This window comes from Temnothorax longispinosus, chromosome 1 (assembly GCF_030848805.1).
Source record: "Temnothorax longispinosus isolate EJ_2023e chromosome 1, Tlon_JGU_v1, whole genome shotgun sequence".
NCBI classification, from domain to species: Eukaryota; Metazoa; Arthropoda; class Insecta; order Hymenoptera; family Formicidae; genus Temnothorax; species Temnothorax longispinosus.
This window is the reverse complement of record NC_092358.1, coordinates 1101475-1119192: the sequence shown is the minus strand read 5'-3', so window position 1 is coordinate 1119192 and position 17718 is coordinate 1101475. Positions and strand designations below refer to the sequence as shown.

At 37.4% G+C, this 17718-nt stretch overlaps 3 protein-coding genes across 10 annotated transcripts; 1 reads left to right on the top strand and 2 right to left on the bottom strand.

The window, feature by feature from the left end:
* Positions 1 to 5196: 5196 nt before the first annotated feature.
* Positions 5197 to 9000, bottom strand: LOC139813131 (uncharacterized). Of its 7 annotated transcripts, none has more exons than XM_071778474.1 (8): positions 8570 to 9000; positions 8330 to 8443; positions 7965 to 8270; positions 7564 to 7821; positions 7309 to 7400; positions 6934 to 7236; positions 6460 to 6746; positions 5199 to 6366 (listed from the first exon to the last, which is right to left on the bottom strand). In XM_071778474.1, the coding sequence occupies exons 1-8, from the start codon at positions 8618 to 8620 to the stop codon at positions 5963 to 5965; spliced, it is 1815 nt and encodes a 604-aa protein (XP_071634575.1). In that variant the 5' UTR covers positions 8621 to 9000; the 3' UTR covers positions 5199 to 5962. The 7 variants fall into 7 exon arrangements, with proteins under 7 accessions (XP_071634608.1, XP_071634614.1, XP_071634575.1 ...); XM_071778481.1 differs by having other exon boundaries at positions 5200 to 6366; positions 7965 to 8267; XM_071778507.1 differs by lacking the exon at positions 6934 to 7236 and having other exon boundaries at positions 5197 to 6366.
* Positions 9001 to 9013: 13 nt separating this feature from the next.
* Positions 9014 to 17677, top strand: LOC139813111 (uncharacterized). 2 transcript variants are annotated; one of them, XM_071778449.1, is made up of 8 exons: positions 9014 to 9744; positions 10145 to 14146; positions 14482 to 14651; positions 14734 to 14909; positions 14999 to 15209; positions 15285 to 15428; positions 17118 to 17276; positions 17367 to 17677. In XM_071778449.1, the coding sequence occupies exons 2-7, from the start codon at positions 10198 to 10200 to the stop codon at positions 17268 to 17270; spliced, it is 4803 nt and encodes a 1600-aa protein (XP_071634550.1). In that variant the 5' UTR covers positions 9014 to 9744; positions 10145 to 10197; the 3' UTR covers positions 17271 to 17276; positions 17367 to 17677. The 2 variants fall into 2 exon arrangements, with proteins under 2 accessions (XP_071634550.1, XP_071634543.1); XM_071778442.1 differs by having other exon boundaries at positions 10145 to 14152.
* LOC139813197 (kappa-scoloptoxin(11)-Ss1a-like) lies at positions 15435 to 16750 on the bottom strand. The gene is made up of 4 exons (XM_071778576.1): positions 16619 to 16750; positions 16351 to 16539; positions 16067 to 16270; positions 15435 to 15767 (listed from the first exon to the last, which is right to left on the bottom strand). The coding sequence occupies exons 1-4, from the start codon at positions 16724 to 16726 to the stop codon at positions 15588 to 15590; spliced, it is 681 nt and encodes a 226-aa protein (XP_071634677.1). The 5' UTR covers positions 16727 to 16750; the 3' UTR covers positions 15435 to 15587.
* Positions 17678 to 17718: the final 41 nt, after the last annotated feature.

Below are 17718 nucleotides of genomic sequence, written 5' to 3'. Positions count from 1 at the left end.
ACTTATAGAGATCAGAGAATATGAATAATAATAATATAGTAATAATATTAATAATAATATTATAATAATAACAGTAATAATATTTACATTTTAATGACCGTTTTCAAGTCGTTCCGACGCGTATCGATAAGACAATGCAAAGAAGTGACAATCCCAAAAGATGGTTTTCGAACAAGCCGGAAACAATTTTATCGACAAGATAACAGCGCGGCACCTTCGGTTCACCTTCATCTCAATCGATTTAGTTATCTTTCTTTGTATTTCCGTCAAGCGAAAATGTATTAGAGATTATAACGTGTATATGTCGTGTCACGCTATCAGAAGCCGAAAGCTTTTGGTTGGCCGTACATTTTTTCTTTCGATCCTTCTGACTGTAAATGCAATTGTAACGTTTGAACTTTGGTAACTCGTGCAAAAAATAACTAATCAATTCCAAATGGCTCGCCTCCACTTTATACAATACATTGAGTACTTGATGACGAACGCGCGAAGATAAGGATTAGATCCACGCGAGCCGAGTGCAGTTCAGATCTGATTCTCTAATCTAATCGAATATTTAAACAAGTGATTCTCTTGTTGAACGTGTTGTATTCTTACGTTGCCGCTTTGGTTCCTCTCCGCGAGGTAGAAGCTTCAGCTTCAGCTGTTTCCGAACTGATCTTAAATCGGTCTTTAACACGGATTGCTCGACTTTTCGACACGCCACAATGTTTTTCATCCTTTCTCGATAAGACGGTTTCCCTCGTGAGATTGCACGCGTTACACACGTGTCACTTAATCAAAATGTTATACGTATTATATATACTATTAAGCAATTGCCGGACGGGAGCGGACGCGCTTATACCACACATCGACTGATTAGAATTTCGTTTGACTGTCCATGCGAGCGCAAACGAGAAACTCTTTCCCAGCTTTACGTTGCGATCGTTGCATCCTTACCGGATGCTGGATGACGTTTCCGTATCTCGTGATTATGCGTTAGGAGAGACAGAGTGGTGCGTTAAAAGTGCGCGAGAACAAATGTTTATACTATATAATATAAATATAATAAATATATGCGCTACGAGAGATGAGAGAGAGAAAGAGAGAGAAAGAGAGACGGTCAAGTATCGGGACACACGTGCGATAGTCGGGAATATTTAATTACACGACGTTATTACTACTATTTTCATATGCCGGATCAAGACGGAAAGATCCGCTCGTCCGGTGGTGTTATCCCGCGACTTTATCAATCGAAATTACATAATCAACATCGGTGGCGGTGCATTGACGCACGTGTGTCACAATACTACGTGTATCGCTCTCGTGCGCGCGTTTCTCGGTATACGGTAAACGATTAAACAAATGGGAATCACTAGTGTGTGTATATAGAGGACCACGGGTTCCTTAATTTTACAATTCTTGAGAGAGAGAGAGAGAGAGAGAGAAAGCACATGCTCATAAAAAATAATTAATAATAATAAACGATAATTCACATTGCGTATCTCTCGTTGCGCGCCTAGTAGACTGCAAATAGTAGTCATTCGAAAGTCCGTACATCGTGTTTTGGGGGTACGAGCAGGAAGTGTATAGTGTTTAATTACAATACAAGAAGTCCATGCATCGACGGAAGCTTCTGCGTCGCTTTCCGGACAATTACTTTTGTGATTTATTCGTAATCGAAGGAGCATCTAAGGTAGGTGCACCCGGTATCCGAAGATTTAAGAGATTAACACAGCCCGGCAAAGAAACATTGAGTTAAAAGAAACTGATAGTGTCGGACGATAAGCGCGTATATAGCGTAAACTCGTGAGCATAGCTTACAAGATGTTCCGCGGTAAAATAATAATCTTTTTAATTCCTTCTGTGTGGAATGAAGTATAACGATATAATCAAGTGCCCGATGTGGAATGGAGAGGAATTTACTCTAATAAAAGAATTAAGTCACTTAATTCCATCTGAAGGATTAAAATGAACGGAGAGAATTGATAAATTTTTAAACTTATCTCTCTGACAATTTTATATAGAATGAATCAGTTTCTTTGAATGTCTTTTTCTTGCGGGGAGAGCTTTAAAAATCGACGGTAGAACTGAAACCGAATAGCCGGGAGAAGCCATCCCACCTTTCGCTCCTCGATAATTATATGAGTAATTGTCTTTTGTTTGACAGAAAAGCGATGCGAAGATCGGTCGCGTTGTACTCAGATATACTCCGCATACCTTGTTATTCAGCAGCAGTTGAACAGATGAATATGATTTATTGCAGAGAGCCGTAATACCACAAGTGAAACCGTTCTAAGTATATTTGTTATACATACATATTGTTACCATTGCCACATGAAAGCAATTATTAACTCCATAGCCTGGGCCATTGTTAGATGAACGAGAACTCGGGACTGTTTCTTGAAGTAGGATTGCAGCTGGGATTACTTTTTTTAATATCACCGTAAAGTTCGCGTTTATGATTATTGCACCCTCTATAAAATGTAATAACTATTGTTTGGAGGGCAATTAAAAAGATCCAGGATTCGGAGACCTTGGGAACCGGATTTTAATAATCAGACTTTAATATTATTCTCCCAGCATAACGTGTCACGTATTAATTTTCTTGAGAAATAATTTTTTAGATGAATTGATTTTCGAACAGTTACGCTTCCCCACGATCTTGTTCTATAATATCATTTTCTGTCTGTCCGTTGTTTGTTTTTTAACGGCGCACGCAATCCTACATCGAGGAAGAAAAGAGTTACAAGAAAGTGTGAGACAAGTTATCGTAATAGTCGCCGATTACTCCGTAACAATGGCAATGCCCATACGTATGAAGTCTGTAATCGAAATGCTTTATATTTTTACACCGAACAAAGCAGTATATAACGTACAATAAAACAATAAAACATGTCCTTCCATACATGCAACCTCAAGATGACAAATGTTAAATTTTTATTTTTACAACAGCCCACTATCACTTCCGATATCTGAGCTATATTTGGGCGTATAATTATAGTTGAGACTATTAATTAGGATATTAAAGTCGGCTAGATTCATTTTAATCGACTCACAATTTTACGATTTCTACACGAATGATCGTCTACTGTAATATACGCATTATACGATACGTATACATATGTTAGTGATATTATACCGTGCGCGACGACGCGTTTTACGATCGTTAATAATCCCGCAGGAAAGGAAGATCTCGAAAGTGTTAATTTCTTCTCCGAAATTATGAAAACGAGCTGGCCTGTCCAAACAAATAGTTAGCGTTCCATTCGTCCGTTGTCGCAGAGCGTCCGATTGTACATTGACGCCAATTAACTCCGGCTATCCAGATTTATGCTGTTTCGAAGCGAAGAAATCAAAAGGAAGGGAGAAGAAGCAGATAGTACCAAAAGCGAATTGCGAACGCCGCCGCCGCGGCGTTTACCTTCACGACCGACACACATATTGTACATATGTATTTATTAAAAATGGTAGATATACGAACTCTCACACAAACACACACACACACACACACAAAATACATATGTATACATCTACGCAAAGGTTTCCACCGTACCGAATACTGTGTATGAAATATTTTTCTCTCCGACATTATCTTCTGGATTGTATGTACGTATACGAGAAAAAGAAAGTCTATATCGACGTGATTCTGCGACAACCTTCGATATTACTATTTCGTGTAATGGATGTCGGATAAAGCCGCGAATTGCGTTTCTCCGAGTAATCCCTGAATACGCGAGTTTCGACGTGGACAAACGAAAGCCACGTGGTCGAACATGTGATAGTTGCATAACTTTAGGCGCAATGCCGTTCTTTTCTTTGATCGAATTTTCGCGGAATTCAATCAAGCGTGCAAAATCAAAAGTCGCATCCTGTCCAATTTCTGTCGACGAAACCAACTCCCGGCAAACGCGCCGAGAGACAAAAGTTAGCCAGTATCAGGTCGTTATGTGGTAAACATTTGCGTACACAACATGTCATTCCATCAGCAACGTCATCATTGTTATCAGCTGATCGAGCGTCCTGTCGGTTTCTCATCGACGGAACACTGTACGGTTTTTTATTGTAGTCGCCATCAAATTTAATTTTAACATTATTCTTCTGTACAGGCTGTGTTGAAGTCCCGCGATCTCTTTACGGTTACAAACTCCCCAAATCTGAATATGAAGTTTTATGAAATTATATGAAAAATTATTGACGTTACGAGTTATAAGGAGTTTCGGGTTACCTTCGAGCCGACGATGTTTGATATAAAAATAAATTATAAAATCTCATCCTTTGATCGATTAACGAATTTTGTTTTATCGATGTAATGTCAGGTGCAATTCGAGGCACGCCTACAGATTTTATATCGATGACGCAAATGGTTTCGATCAATTGAGAGTATTGATGGAAAATCTTCTGGGAGGAGAAATGCGCGTGAGACTTTTGACGCGGCCTACATATGCCAGGTTTGACATTGTAAGGCAGACACGACGAATCAAATTCACAATTTTTTTTCCTATTTTTTCCTTAAAGAGAACGTCTCTAATAATAAAAGACAGCCGTACTTAGTTGTACATACGTGAAAGTATACGTATCCGAAAGAAGGGAACTTGGATATTCTCGATTCGCCAAATCGCGACGGAATTTTCTTCAAGCGCGGAACGGGACGTCGCCAAATTGGGACTGCTTTTGGTGAAACGATAGGAAAGGAAGGATTCGATGTCGAATCTACAAGACGCGGGAGAACGAGAATGAGAACGAGGCTAATGACGCGATGCGTCGAGTCGAGCCTGAAATTAATAATCAAAATTGAACGACTGTTTGCGAAACACTTGTGATTAACTATTTTGTAAAACCAACCTACGGTACGTCCTTAGGTATATTATGTAACAAAATGTAGAAAGAAAAAAAAAAGATAAATAAATCGAGGAAAATTCCCTTGTGAGAGAGCACGAATATAAAATAAAAAGACTTTTTGAACATTATCACTATACTCTCATCTGAATGATAAAAAAAAAGAAGAAAGAAGAAAAAGATAAAAAAACCGCGAAGACAGTCTTTTTCGTTTCGATGTTTATCGTTACTCATTTTACGCGCGTCGAATCGTTGGGACTGTGTTCGTAATGTTATTAGTCGTTAGAAAATTCTTTATCATTATATAGTAGCCGTCAAAAGGGAGAAAAAAACAAATGTTTACAGAAGAAAAATTTACATACCACACGCTTACTGGAAAACACGAATATAAAATGTATTTCAAGACGTCTTCATGCAAAGCTGATGAATGTTTTACGTGTATCAAAATGTTCCCTTTTAATCCTATTAAGACTTACAAAATATTATAAGTATTATACTTTACTTGTATATATACATATGTGATAAAAAATATATATATATATCTATATATATACACATCTTGTTCTCTTGTGTGCGTAAAATTTATATTCGTGACCTGTTCTCCGTAAAGCAAATGTATATGTTGAAACATATTATATGCATAGTTAATTCGTAATGATACAGGTTATATGTCAAAATCTTGATACCGTGAGAACTACAAGCGAATTTGCAAATAAAAGTTTTATATATTTACAGAAAAATATATTTTTGACTTTCTATTTTTACAATTTGGGTTTTACAATCTTATTGAATTTATGTCTTAGCGTTAAACAATATAAAACAACGTGGAAACTTGCAATATTTGTGCAAGATATCTATATATTTTGTTTTAATAGGAATGTATGTGTAAATTATGTGTTTATAACATGTTAACATATCTTTAAAATATCGCGATTACCAAGCAATTTTGTTTAATGTGTATCGCGTTAGCTTTCGTAGATGTCGATCAAGTAAAATGTGCATTATGACATTTATCACAGTTCAGTAACAAGATATAATATATATATTCAGTCAATTAGTGGAATTATGTCAATAATTCCTGGATTCCTACATGGGATGTTTGAGAATCCAATGAAGAATCCCACCATCATTTCAAAGTGTATAATTAAACATCGTTCGAGATCATCATGTCCAAGTTGGAGACCGTACTAATACTGGGTAAACTGCTGTCGCTCCAATCAGGATGTGGACAGTTCCGTAATGGACTAGGTATATTAACAGGTTTCCTATTTTGCACATCACCTTGCTTTCTTATGCCAGAAACTGTTGATTTGGTAGACGTAATGCTTTCAAGAGCTTTCGATGTTCGATTAAGATACAATTTTCTGATGATATCATTTTGTTTTTCCTTAGGTTTTGCAAATTTTCTCGTCTTGTATGTATCATTTTCTTTATTGCAACCCTTTTTTGAGGAATGACGCAAAGATTTTTTCCCGACCATATTATTCGTGTCCATATTTTGATAAGGAACAGTATTATTTTGCATTGCTGATCTTTTAGCATTCGTAACTATTAATAATAAATATGAATACAAATTAAAAATTATATAAAGGTAATTAATAGCAATTGTGTTTAGTAAAAATTCAACTTACTTCTTCTTACCTTCATTTTGATCCGGCATTATAGTATGTGATGATTCTCCATCAAGTAAGCTTACAAGTTCAGGATCTTCAACAGGTGCATCTTTTCTTCGAGCATGCTCTTCGCAAATGGAATTTACTGAAGAAACTGATATATCATCCAAAGATTGACTAGAATCATCAGTTGAAGTAGGAGACGAACATGCGTGCCCTGTATGGATAAATGACATTTGAGGACTTGTGCTTCCTTCTTTCATACAGATTTCATTTAGGATTTTTAATTGATTTGCAATCTGATTTTGTAGCTCTCTGTAACATAAATTGGTGACATATATATGAATTAAATAGGTAAGTAGAGCGTGTGCGTGCTTTTAATTTTATCAATAGATTAATCGATTGTTGCGCACGTTGTACCATTTACAATTGTGTATCCACTAATCAGTAAATTTTTAAAAATATATATGTATTAATAATAATAGAATATATATATACTAACGTTATTGTACTCCGGTATTCAGTAATTAGTGTATCTTTACAAGAAGATAACGCTGTAAGTTTATCTATCTCTAATTTACTATCAACGTAATTTTGTGCAAGTTCTGTTTGCTTGTTATTCAGATCTGTAATTATTCTTTCCTTGTCTTTAATATGTTGCCTTAATTCAGTTATTACTGATGTCATATCGTTTTTTTCACGAGTTGCTGTATCCAATTGTTGTCTTTGCACATCTGCATTAAATGCTAACTCTGAACATGTTTTATTAGCTTTTTTTAATTTTTCTTCTCGGTTTTGAAGTTCACTGATTTAAAAACGAAAAATTAAAAAATTAGTATATATTTTTTTTTTTATTTCTTAATATATCACATCACACCTTTGCAATTTTTCTCGTTCTATCATGAACAGATCATACATGGTCTTCATCTCTTTACTAGACTCTTTTGGAACCGCACTGGATTTTAGATCCTGCAAAAATAAATAACAATGTAACTAACTCATTCAAAAATATAAAAGTAATATAAAAATTTAATAAGACTTGTGTAAAATGTAAAATAAAATGTGTATGCTTAAAAATATGAATTTGAAAATAATGATATAATACTTCAGATAGTGATTTTATTAAGGTTACCGGTATTTTCTGCAATGTTTGTTCCATTTCGGCAAAGATTTCACAGGTTTTTTTATCCTTCTTATTAACAGAATCTTGTAACTGTTTTATTAAACCCAACATATGTAATTTATTAAATACAACATGTGCTGAATTAAATTCAATAGGTTTATTGGAATTATGTATTTCAGGATTGTATATTGTACATTGTACAGCGCAATCCCGAACAAGAGTTATTGAACAGCACGGTGTTTTTAGATGTTTTTCGTCTGATTTCATCTAGAATAGATAGTTTTTAATATGAAATTACATATTTAACAACATATTAAATATGAAAGATGTTTGACCAAGAATAGAAGAATGTATATGTGTATGTGTATTGTGTATGTGTGAATTTGAAGTATATGTAATATAATACTCACGGGATGTTTTCCAGGACTCTGTTGTGTTTTGGCACTTGTATTCTTTTTTGCTTCTCTATTTTCATCATGTTTGGTAGACTGTTCTTTTGTCATATGTATTAAGTTCTGCTCTCTAAAAATATTACCCCATTTTTGTGGGGACTTATTATCATTAATCGTAGATCTTTTCTTCTCAGCTTTCTGCTCAGAGTTAAAATTTGCTACGGGCGAAGTACGTTTTTGACCTTTAGTTTTTTTAACCGTGACTTCTATACTATCGCCTTGGCCGAGTAGTATGATTTCCTTGGAAGGCATCGTGACACGCTGCTTGTGAAAATAATAAAAATTCATTTAAATATAAAATGTATTATAAAATATTGTAGTACCTTGTGTTCTATGTTATGGGCTTTCAAAGTTTGTTGATAATCGATGAAGTCACTGCCAGGCGTTGTTGTACATTTTTTTATAAACATGTTACGTGTATATTCACTAAGTATATACTATAAAAACAAACGGAGAAACGGGATAAATATTAGTTCGACGATGGCAGACGATTTACATGTTGACAAATGAGTGTGTATTATAACCTAAAAATACGATGTTTCACAGGAAATCGCAATACTTACAAGATACCTGTCGCTTATCAGAGGTAGCTTTAGAGATTGGTCGTTAGACATCCAACATGTTTTTTTGCAGAAAATTATCAGCCAGAATCCTTGGTACGCAAGTCGGACATCAAATCCCGCGCGACGGCATCGAACATCGAACTCGACTCCACTCGACTCGGAGTTGTTATTTGTTAATTGTTTTTCTTCACACTGCGCACGCGTTTATCCAAATTTTCGTCAGTGTCAGTTGGTGTCAGTCACTGACTTCAGATTGTTGAACCCATGGCAATTCGTTTTATTTGTCGAACGAAATTTGTTCAACGGAGTCGGCCGCCAATAAACACGCGCGGGATCCTTTATCAATCGAAACGCGCAACGAATTTCAACGAATTCGGTCGCTCGCGCTGCGTATTGCAGGTTACAGGCTTGCAGGCTGTTTAAAGGCTGCTGCGCATGAGATTCTTTTCGCGTGAGCTAGAACGCAACACGAGCATCTCTACTAACGAGATATCTCGTAACGTCCCGCTTTGTAACATTATTTAGCGGAATTTATACAAGTGTTTTGTCATTCGGAGCAGTTCGGCCATGCCTGTGCAGTGTGCATTCGGACAATTTCATGCGGAACGGCCTTTATTGTTAGAGTGCGCTAGCACGCGCGGAGCAGTGCGGGCAACCGAATTCGGTTCGGTATTCGTGTATTTCGTGTAGATGCACAGAGTGCACGCGCATACATCGTCACGTCGTCGCGATTGAAGCGCAGCAAGCCCGAGATAACTAGCGTACGTTAATCAACGATAAAACCGTGACTGTCTCGCGGAGGCTGTGGAAGGATCGCGTGTCGTCCATCCCGCGCGCGATAATCGATATCGAGGGTGCATCGGCGATACGCGAATCGCGAGTCGCTAGGGCCCCCGACACTTGGGAACGCTATTCAAGTGCTGAAGCTGACGTCCGTGGCCGTGGCGCGTGGCTCCTGACTCTCCGGCTCCTGGCTCGGTCTTTGTAAACATGGTGTTTGGACTCGTCGGGATAATTGTTTTTTTCCGCAAGACCGACTAGGCTCCGGCGCGGGCGCGGGTTTTCCGAGTAACGCGCGCGATCGCGCAGCCGCCCCCCGAGGCCCCGAGAGGACCGGCGTGTATCATGTGATTCTCACCGGGATACAACAAGTATGGACACAACTCCGTTACACGGTGAGTTTGCTGCATTCTACTATTTAGCCCGCTCTACGAGTCTACGCGTCTTCGGAATCTCGCTAATTTAACTATTGGGACAGTCCGATATCGATAACTCCGCTACGTTATTTGCCCTTCCCGCGATAGCCTAGTTTCCTCGAGTGCTCCATCGTTAGCCGCCGTTCTTACGCGAGTTATTTATCGGTAATTACAGAAACCTCGTGCCCACTTATATTTTCGCGTTTGCTTGCAATTTGCGTTTCGTTTATAAGATCAATCGTTCTTGTAAAGATTCTTCGATATTTTTCGCGAGCGTTTACGTAGGATCCCGCTTGCTAGGTTATGGTTCTCATCATAATTACACGATAACGTGGATATCATCAGATTTATATCACGATATTATTTTCTTGCGAAACAGGAAACTGTATGCTTTAATGACAAAAGTTTGGAACATCTCTTGGGTACTTTATCATGGAACAACCAAACTCGTCGCAGTCGCAAGTTCTGGTAGTCAAAGAGGAGATCAAAACGGATGTCGACGCGCAAGCAGCTCAGATCGCCGACCGAGATGTAAAAGCCATTGCTTCCGTAACAGAAGGTGGCCAACACTTGTCCAAGGCGTGCAAGCTACAGTCGGAATCTGAATTAACGGTAGACAGTACTGATATCCATGTAGTAGCTGCATCGGAAGATTGCATGGATGCAAGCCACAGCGAGGTATCTGCTAAAGAAGTTGACGACGGCGCGAATAATCAAGTGAAACCTCCCTCTGAGTCGAGGGAGCCGGACGCAGAGATTTGCAAATCAGAACAGGAAGAGATCGAGATCTACGATACAAAAGATGAGGTAAATTCGAATCACGAATTGCAACACTTGCCCAACGAGGAAGACCAAAGCCTAAATGTGATAACTGAATCTAAACTAATAAAAGAAGACAAAGAAGCAACGGGTAGTCTAGAAAATGACTGTAATATAATAAGGGACGTGAATCAATCCGATATCATAGATAAGCAGGATGTAGCGCTAGACGAGTCTAGACTTAGCAAACATCAGGGCCAGACTCATGACTCGTATGAGTCAGTTGAAGAAACAATCAAGGAAATACATGATGAAGGTAATCAGAATAACTCAATAGTAACCAATTCTGAATTGACTAAGTTAGTACAAGAGGACACAGAAGTAGTCGTAGTAGTAGAGACTCTGCCAGTTGCGACTGATTCTACAGATAATTTTATTGTTACTCTAGAAGAGAAAGACGCTAATAAAGAATGCAGCCAGGAAAATGTTACTTTGCGGGAAAAACAAATTGCGGAATCTGACCACAGCAACAATGAAATTGATCTCATTGACTACAGCCAAGAAAGTGACGATACTATAATAGAAGTGACGGAAGTTATAGATGCTCCATTTGCCGAACAACATAAAGAGCAAAATAATACGGACTATGTGGACAGTACTAAATGCGATGCAAAATCTGTACAACTAATTGACGGGAAGATTGCAATTGACGAAAGTATAAATGATGAAAATACTGAAGCAAAAGCGACTGATAGTAAAACTTTAATTAGTTCTGGGAAAAAGGATAAAGAAGATATCACTATAATCATAGATGAGAAAATCATAATTACAGAAATTGAGTCAACAGATCTGCCACAAATTGAAAATATCCATAAAGATACCATTAAGGAGATGACCGAGCGTAAACAAGATGACACACCTGCTTGTAAAATATCGGCAGTGGACTCGTCGATGAAGAAAAGAAGCGTTATTCAAGATATATTTGACGACTGGGGTGTTGAAAATACGGACGAAGATGTGCAGTCAACTTCAAAAGTGCATGATTCTGTCGAGATCGAATTAAAAAGTTTATTAGATGAGACCAAGACGGACCAGACTGTTTCGAGTGAATCAGTTGTAACTTCTCAAGAAAAAGTCCCTTCTGCAAATGAAGAATATGACGAGACACATGACATCGTAAGTACAACCGAGAAGAATAAAACGAAGCAGTCGATGGAAAATCAAAAGAAAAATAAAGCACGTAGTAAGGACGCAATGTCATTGAATAAAAATGAAAAGAATTCTCCTGTATTATCTGCAAGCAGATCTTCACGAAGTATGGATACGCGTGCGGTTAACGCGACGTCGCACGACACCGCAGTTCCTAAAAGCCGTTCTCGGCATTTAACCAGTCAGATAGCGTCGCCGGCGGAAGTGACAGAGGTGTTGAAGGAGCGTTTCCGCGAAAAGCAGAAGAACGTAGACGCACCGCGTGGACCGGATATATTCTTTGTGAAGAAATTAACGCAAAGATTGTCTAGTAAATTGGCAGGTGGACCAGTGAATCCGGCACCAAAACTTATACCACTGCCACAGCAAACTGCTTCTTCAAATCCAGCTCCTTCTTCCGTAACTGCACAATCGGCGCCGGCTAACTGTGATAAGAAAACAACAGCGGAAAACACAACAACGGAAGCAAGTAAGGATGGTAATTCCGACAACAAGGAACTATTGGCTATTTTAGAGGGTGACATTGATCCTGACTGGTCTATCTTGAAGCCACCAGTTCTCACAGAAGAAAGCAAAACACCGTTAACCGTGGAACACTCCGAGCAAAGCAATCCACCAAAACTCGACCCGTTGGTGGAACGAGAATTGGCGTTAAAGCAGCTCCTTGAATTGCCCATAACACCGTCCAAGAAGATTCCATCGCGGAAAAAGAAAACGTTCCGAGCAGCGCCCAGTAGAGCATCTAAAGACGCGACTATTGACGCGAAGACTCCGCTTGCTACGCAGCCAAAAGAAGTTAACATAGATTTAGCGAGTGAAAACGCGCAACCAAATACAAAGTCAGTTGGAACTAATCTATATTCTTCATCTCGCGAAAGGAGTGGTCAGAAGAATCAGGAAGGCATACGAATAGAAGAATCGAGATCAGGCAGAAAGCGCAAACCTACTGAAAAAGCGAGGGAGCATGAACAAACGATAAAACGGCAGAAGGTATACAGGGGTAAGGTTCCGATAAGTAAGAAACAAATGGAAGACAAGCCTGTATCCAGTGATAGCTCGATTGAGAATCACATTGCGGCGAGCGATGCGACGAACGTTGATGCTGTAAATAAAGAGAAAACCGTCGCGAAAGAAGTAGCGAGTAAGCAATCCGAGGATAAGGTAGATCCAGTTTTGAATAAAGTCGAAGATTCTCCCTTGAAACGATCGAAGCCTAGTCTTGCTAGAAAGGGACCGATGACCAAGAGGAAAATGGTAGTCAAGAGATTGCTGCGCGAAAAAATGCCAATTGATAAGAAGTCTGTTCAGCTGAAAACTAAGTTGAATTCGCCGTCAAAGAAGACTCCTCCGAAAGCTGTCTCGAAACCGCCAAAACGGATAGTCGAAGGTCCATCCGGTGACGTGAAACCTAAGAAGAAGAATATAAATGAGATAGATAGATTGTTGCAGGACGAGGGTGTCGTCAATTTACTGTATGATGTAGAGCAGCCGGATAGAAAACGTTTGGTTCCCATTACGAAGTCACGAGCGAAGGTGATGGACTTGCAAAAGGTGCAACGTGAACTTAAAATCAGGAAAAAATTGGTTCGCAATGCTGTGCTGCGATTGCGCACGCCAACAGTCGCAAGTGACAAGAAAGTGTCACCGAGATCAAAGAGAACGGCAATTCATTCGAGTGATGTTCAAGATAAAAAGATGGTAGAAGTCACGTCGCCAAAAACTCCTACTTCACCCACGGAATTTATTCTTCCGGCAAAGATTCGGAACGCGGCCGACGCATCCATCATCATCAGGAGACACTCGTCTAGTTCATTTTCCAGTGCGTCTGGAAGTCCCAGAGTTAGCATTGACTCATCTGAGAAATTTGTAGAAGCCGTCAAGTCGGATGACGGAACAATTCATTCCTTGAGATCTGCTAAAAAGAGACGAGATTCGCAAGAAGAGAAGATTAATATTGCGAAGAAAAAGAAGAAAACAGTACAAAAGTATGATATTGATGTTACCTCTACCAGCACCAGTAGCACCGCTGCTACAACTACCACAGCTGCTAACAATGCTATTGCTAATAATGCAGAAGAAAAAATTACTGTCGTTGCGCGTCCCGGTAAGAAATCGGAAATCAAGAAAGTCGACAAGATCGGGAAACAACAGGAAAACATTCCCGCGATTGAAGACAACGTTTCGAGTAAAGTTACAACTAGATCGTCGAACGGTGCAGTAACAGGGAAAGTAACAGCAAAGAGCAAAAAGGAAAAGCAAGGTATGAAAAGCAAAGTGACTTTTGCCAAGGCAAATGATCTTAATAATGCTGATGACTCTTTGAAAGATGAATTATCTGCTTGTCTTGCTGAAGCAGCTACCGCTCTTTCAATCGTCAATGCCAGAAACGTTGCGACCACACGAAAGAGCAAAGGTAAAGGTAAACACTTCTAATATCTTTTCTTTGTAAAATATAACAGTTAATTTTTTTGTTCACTTTTTTACACGAGAAAATGATAAAAGGTTAAGTAAGTTAAAAAAAGTAACTTAAAAAGAAAAAAAAATAAGTTAAAAATAATTTGAATTTAAAAAAAGTATGCAAAAAATTAGACGATATTATTATTAGGTTATCAAGGTTTAATCTAGATCGTAAATGGCGTTTTTTTCTCTCTAATTGATTGTATATCATAACGGTCGTGTTTTACTTATTATTGTTGTTTAAAAGTAATTTTATATAAACCATGTGCTAAATATCATACGATATTCCAGTAAATACAAGTACCATGAAAACGTTGGACGCAGATAGTAACAAAACAAAAACTGAAATGCAAGGTCAGTTCAGCAATAAGGAAATAAATGTGCGCCGACACGGTAATCTCGTACAATTAATACTTACGCCATCCTCTTCGACGAAAATAAGAAATGCTCTCACATTGCAAGTAAGTACTTTCGCGCTCGAACAATCTCCAAATCGTATATAATTATAAACTGCTAAATGTGTATTACTTTTAATGGTATTAGGTGATGCAAGAATTCAGAGAGGCTCTGTCGATATTGAAAAGAGATGACGAATGCAGGGTAGTACTGTTAACATCTACGGGGACAAGTTTTTGTGAAGGTCTTGATCTTTCAACATTATTGCACACAAATAAGGAGGAACGACGATCTACTGCTCAGGAGTTGGCACATGCCGTCAAGTATGTACTTAAGCTTGTGCAAGCATGATAGGTGATACGATACTTCATATATTTTATTCATATATTAAAATTTTTATTTCTTTTTTTAGGGATTTCATAAAAAGTTTGGCTACTTTCAATAAACCCATAGTGGCTGGCGTACAGGGTGCTGCGGTTGGACTCGGAGTGACAATGTTACCTCTTTTCGACCTTGTTATTGCTAGTGATAAGGCGACGTTCTGTACACCTTACGGGAAATTAGGACAAATTGCCGAAGGTGCTGCAGTCTTCACCCTGTCACACATACTAGGCAGTGCAATTGTAAGTCATAAACAATTCCGTAACACGTAAAGTGAAAATAATACATAAAAATAACACATCTATATATTTCGATAGACGAGCGAGCTTCTTTTGGGTGGAAGGACTCTGACAGCAAGTGAAGCGTTAAGAGCCGGTCTCGTTACTCGAGTTTTATGGCCTGATCGGTTTCAAGTAGAATTATTACCATCATTGCGGGCTATGAGTGATCAGTCGTCACAGGTAATTTACGTACAACAATATCTCTTGATTTTAATTTTATTAATAAGCTTTCGAGATATATTTTAATATATATAATATATTTTACATACACGTGGCATCGTTAAAAGTATTTTTCGTAGTTTTTTTTTATATTTATTAAATTATAATATCTTTGTATATTTAGTAACGGTAACAATAAGCCATATAAGCAGGCCCAGAATAGAGTAGTTCTTGTACATTTACCTGTGTCTTATTCTTAAAAACGCATAAATGCTTTTCTGGGCAGGTACATCTGTAATAGGTCGAATATAGATCAGATCGTATGTAGCCGCAAAATTCCAGAGATTCGCACATTCTTTTCTGCATTAAAAAGTTTGCATTCAGTAAATAACATATTAGTAAATTAAAAAATATTAAATATTATAAAATAAATAAAGTTAAAAATTTTTATCCATTCCTGCATGGTTTAAACTTTTTTATCTTCAAATAAGAGACTGCAGGAGAGAATTAGTAGTTTTATATACATATAATTATATAACAATAAATGTTTAAATCATGCGGATGTACAATAGAAAATACTTTTAAATTATTAGAAAAAAGTTTCGCAAAATGCAAAAGCAATTTTCTTTTGTGCATTATAACACACATACAAGGTGTACCTTAACACATCTGAATATTTGAACGAGACCGTGCTCTTCGTACGTGTATTTTTGCAACTTCCAGTAATGTGTTTGCGGACATATGCAACTTATTGTCACATTGTACGGTATTATGTAGCTATTATTCGTATCACCTTCCCCGTGTACTACCACTGCCTCTTGTTTATACGCACATGTCTCCAGTTCCATTAATTGTGTGCAAAACTGTGCCAGGAAATGTGACTGTTAGAAGCGTCAAAAAAGAGATATTTTTTTTAGAGTAGTTACCTCAATATTTTCGATACCTTCAGAATGGATCTATTATTAAGGAATATAGTTGAATTATCAAAGGTTTTCGTCCATTGCCACGGACATTCTCTTCCATTAGGACAGTGGCAAAGTCTTTCCGTTAAACCGGGCATCCAAAATCGGTCATGAATTACATTACATACCTCGTACGGCTCACAGTTATGTAAATCGCTTTCCCCTTCAACCTATTTTGATTCAACAGAGTTTTATCATGCCGTCACACTTACGAAAAGTATTTATATGGTATAAGTTGGTATTACGAACTCCTTTTGTGTACTTGAACGTAATATTGTTAGCCTTACTGCTGATTGTCGTATACACACTGACACTCGCGCTTATCAGAGAAACGAAAAAACAAATTTTGATAAACATATTTACAATCGTGTACGTACTTGACTACGCTAGATTCGATTGTCATAAGCGAGATTATATTAACGCAAGTGGCAATAATGCTAATACATTCTCGATTCTACGTTTGCTCCCACATGACTCGTAATTACGAAACTTTTTAATATTCATGACATTGTCTTCGTTTCATTTGTAAGGTACAGAGATGTGATATAACGTACGGTAAATCAAAGTGTTGGTAATAAAATCCATTTTTTTCTGCAATATTGAGCATATTTCAATAAATATGAACGTAGATTTCAACAAGAAGGGTATTTGTATAAGATATTATAAGGAGAGAGGATTATATCTGTATGTGTGTACAATTATGATTTTTTAAATCACTAATCATTTTTTTTAAATATATTATTTTTAGTCTATGGAAGCAACAAAGGCTTTACTACGTCACAGTTTGCGAAAAAAATTGGACGCCGCACTTGAATCAGAAACATATTTATTGATTCAGCATTGGTGCTCCGCAGAATGCCAGACTGCTATAAAAGCTTACATTGATGGAAAAATTCAATAAACAACGGTAAGTTCTTACATGATAAAATATTACGACTAATATATTACATTTTGCAGTTTATTATAATTATTTATTGTGTAAAAATGTTAATTGCAGTGCATATACTACTGTTTAATCGTGGTCCTATCTCTCTCTGTATTAAAAATCAGAAGTAATGGTTTGTGAATATGGATGCAGATGATGAAAGTCGTATGACAACTGAAATCAATAATGTCATATAAACAATTTTTGATGTGACATTCTACGTCAACGCATAAGATATAATTTAAGTATAAGACAAAAATATTGAGAATCACTCAAAAAGATGGGCTATTTTACTATTAGATCATTTATTATACATAAATATATATGTATAGATATATATATATTTCTATATATACATATACATATATATATATATATATATATATACATATATCCTTCTGCATTATGTTATTATTGTTAGATT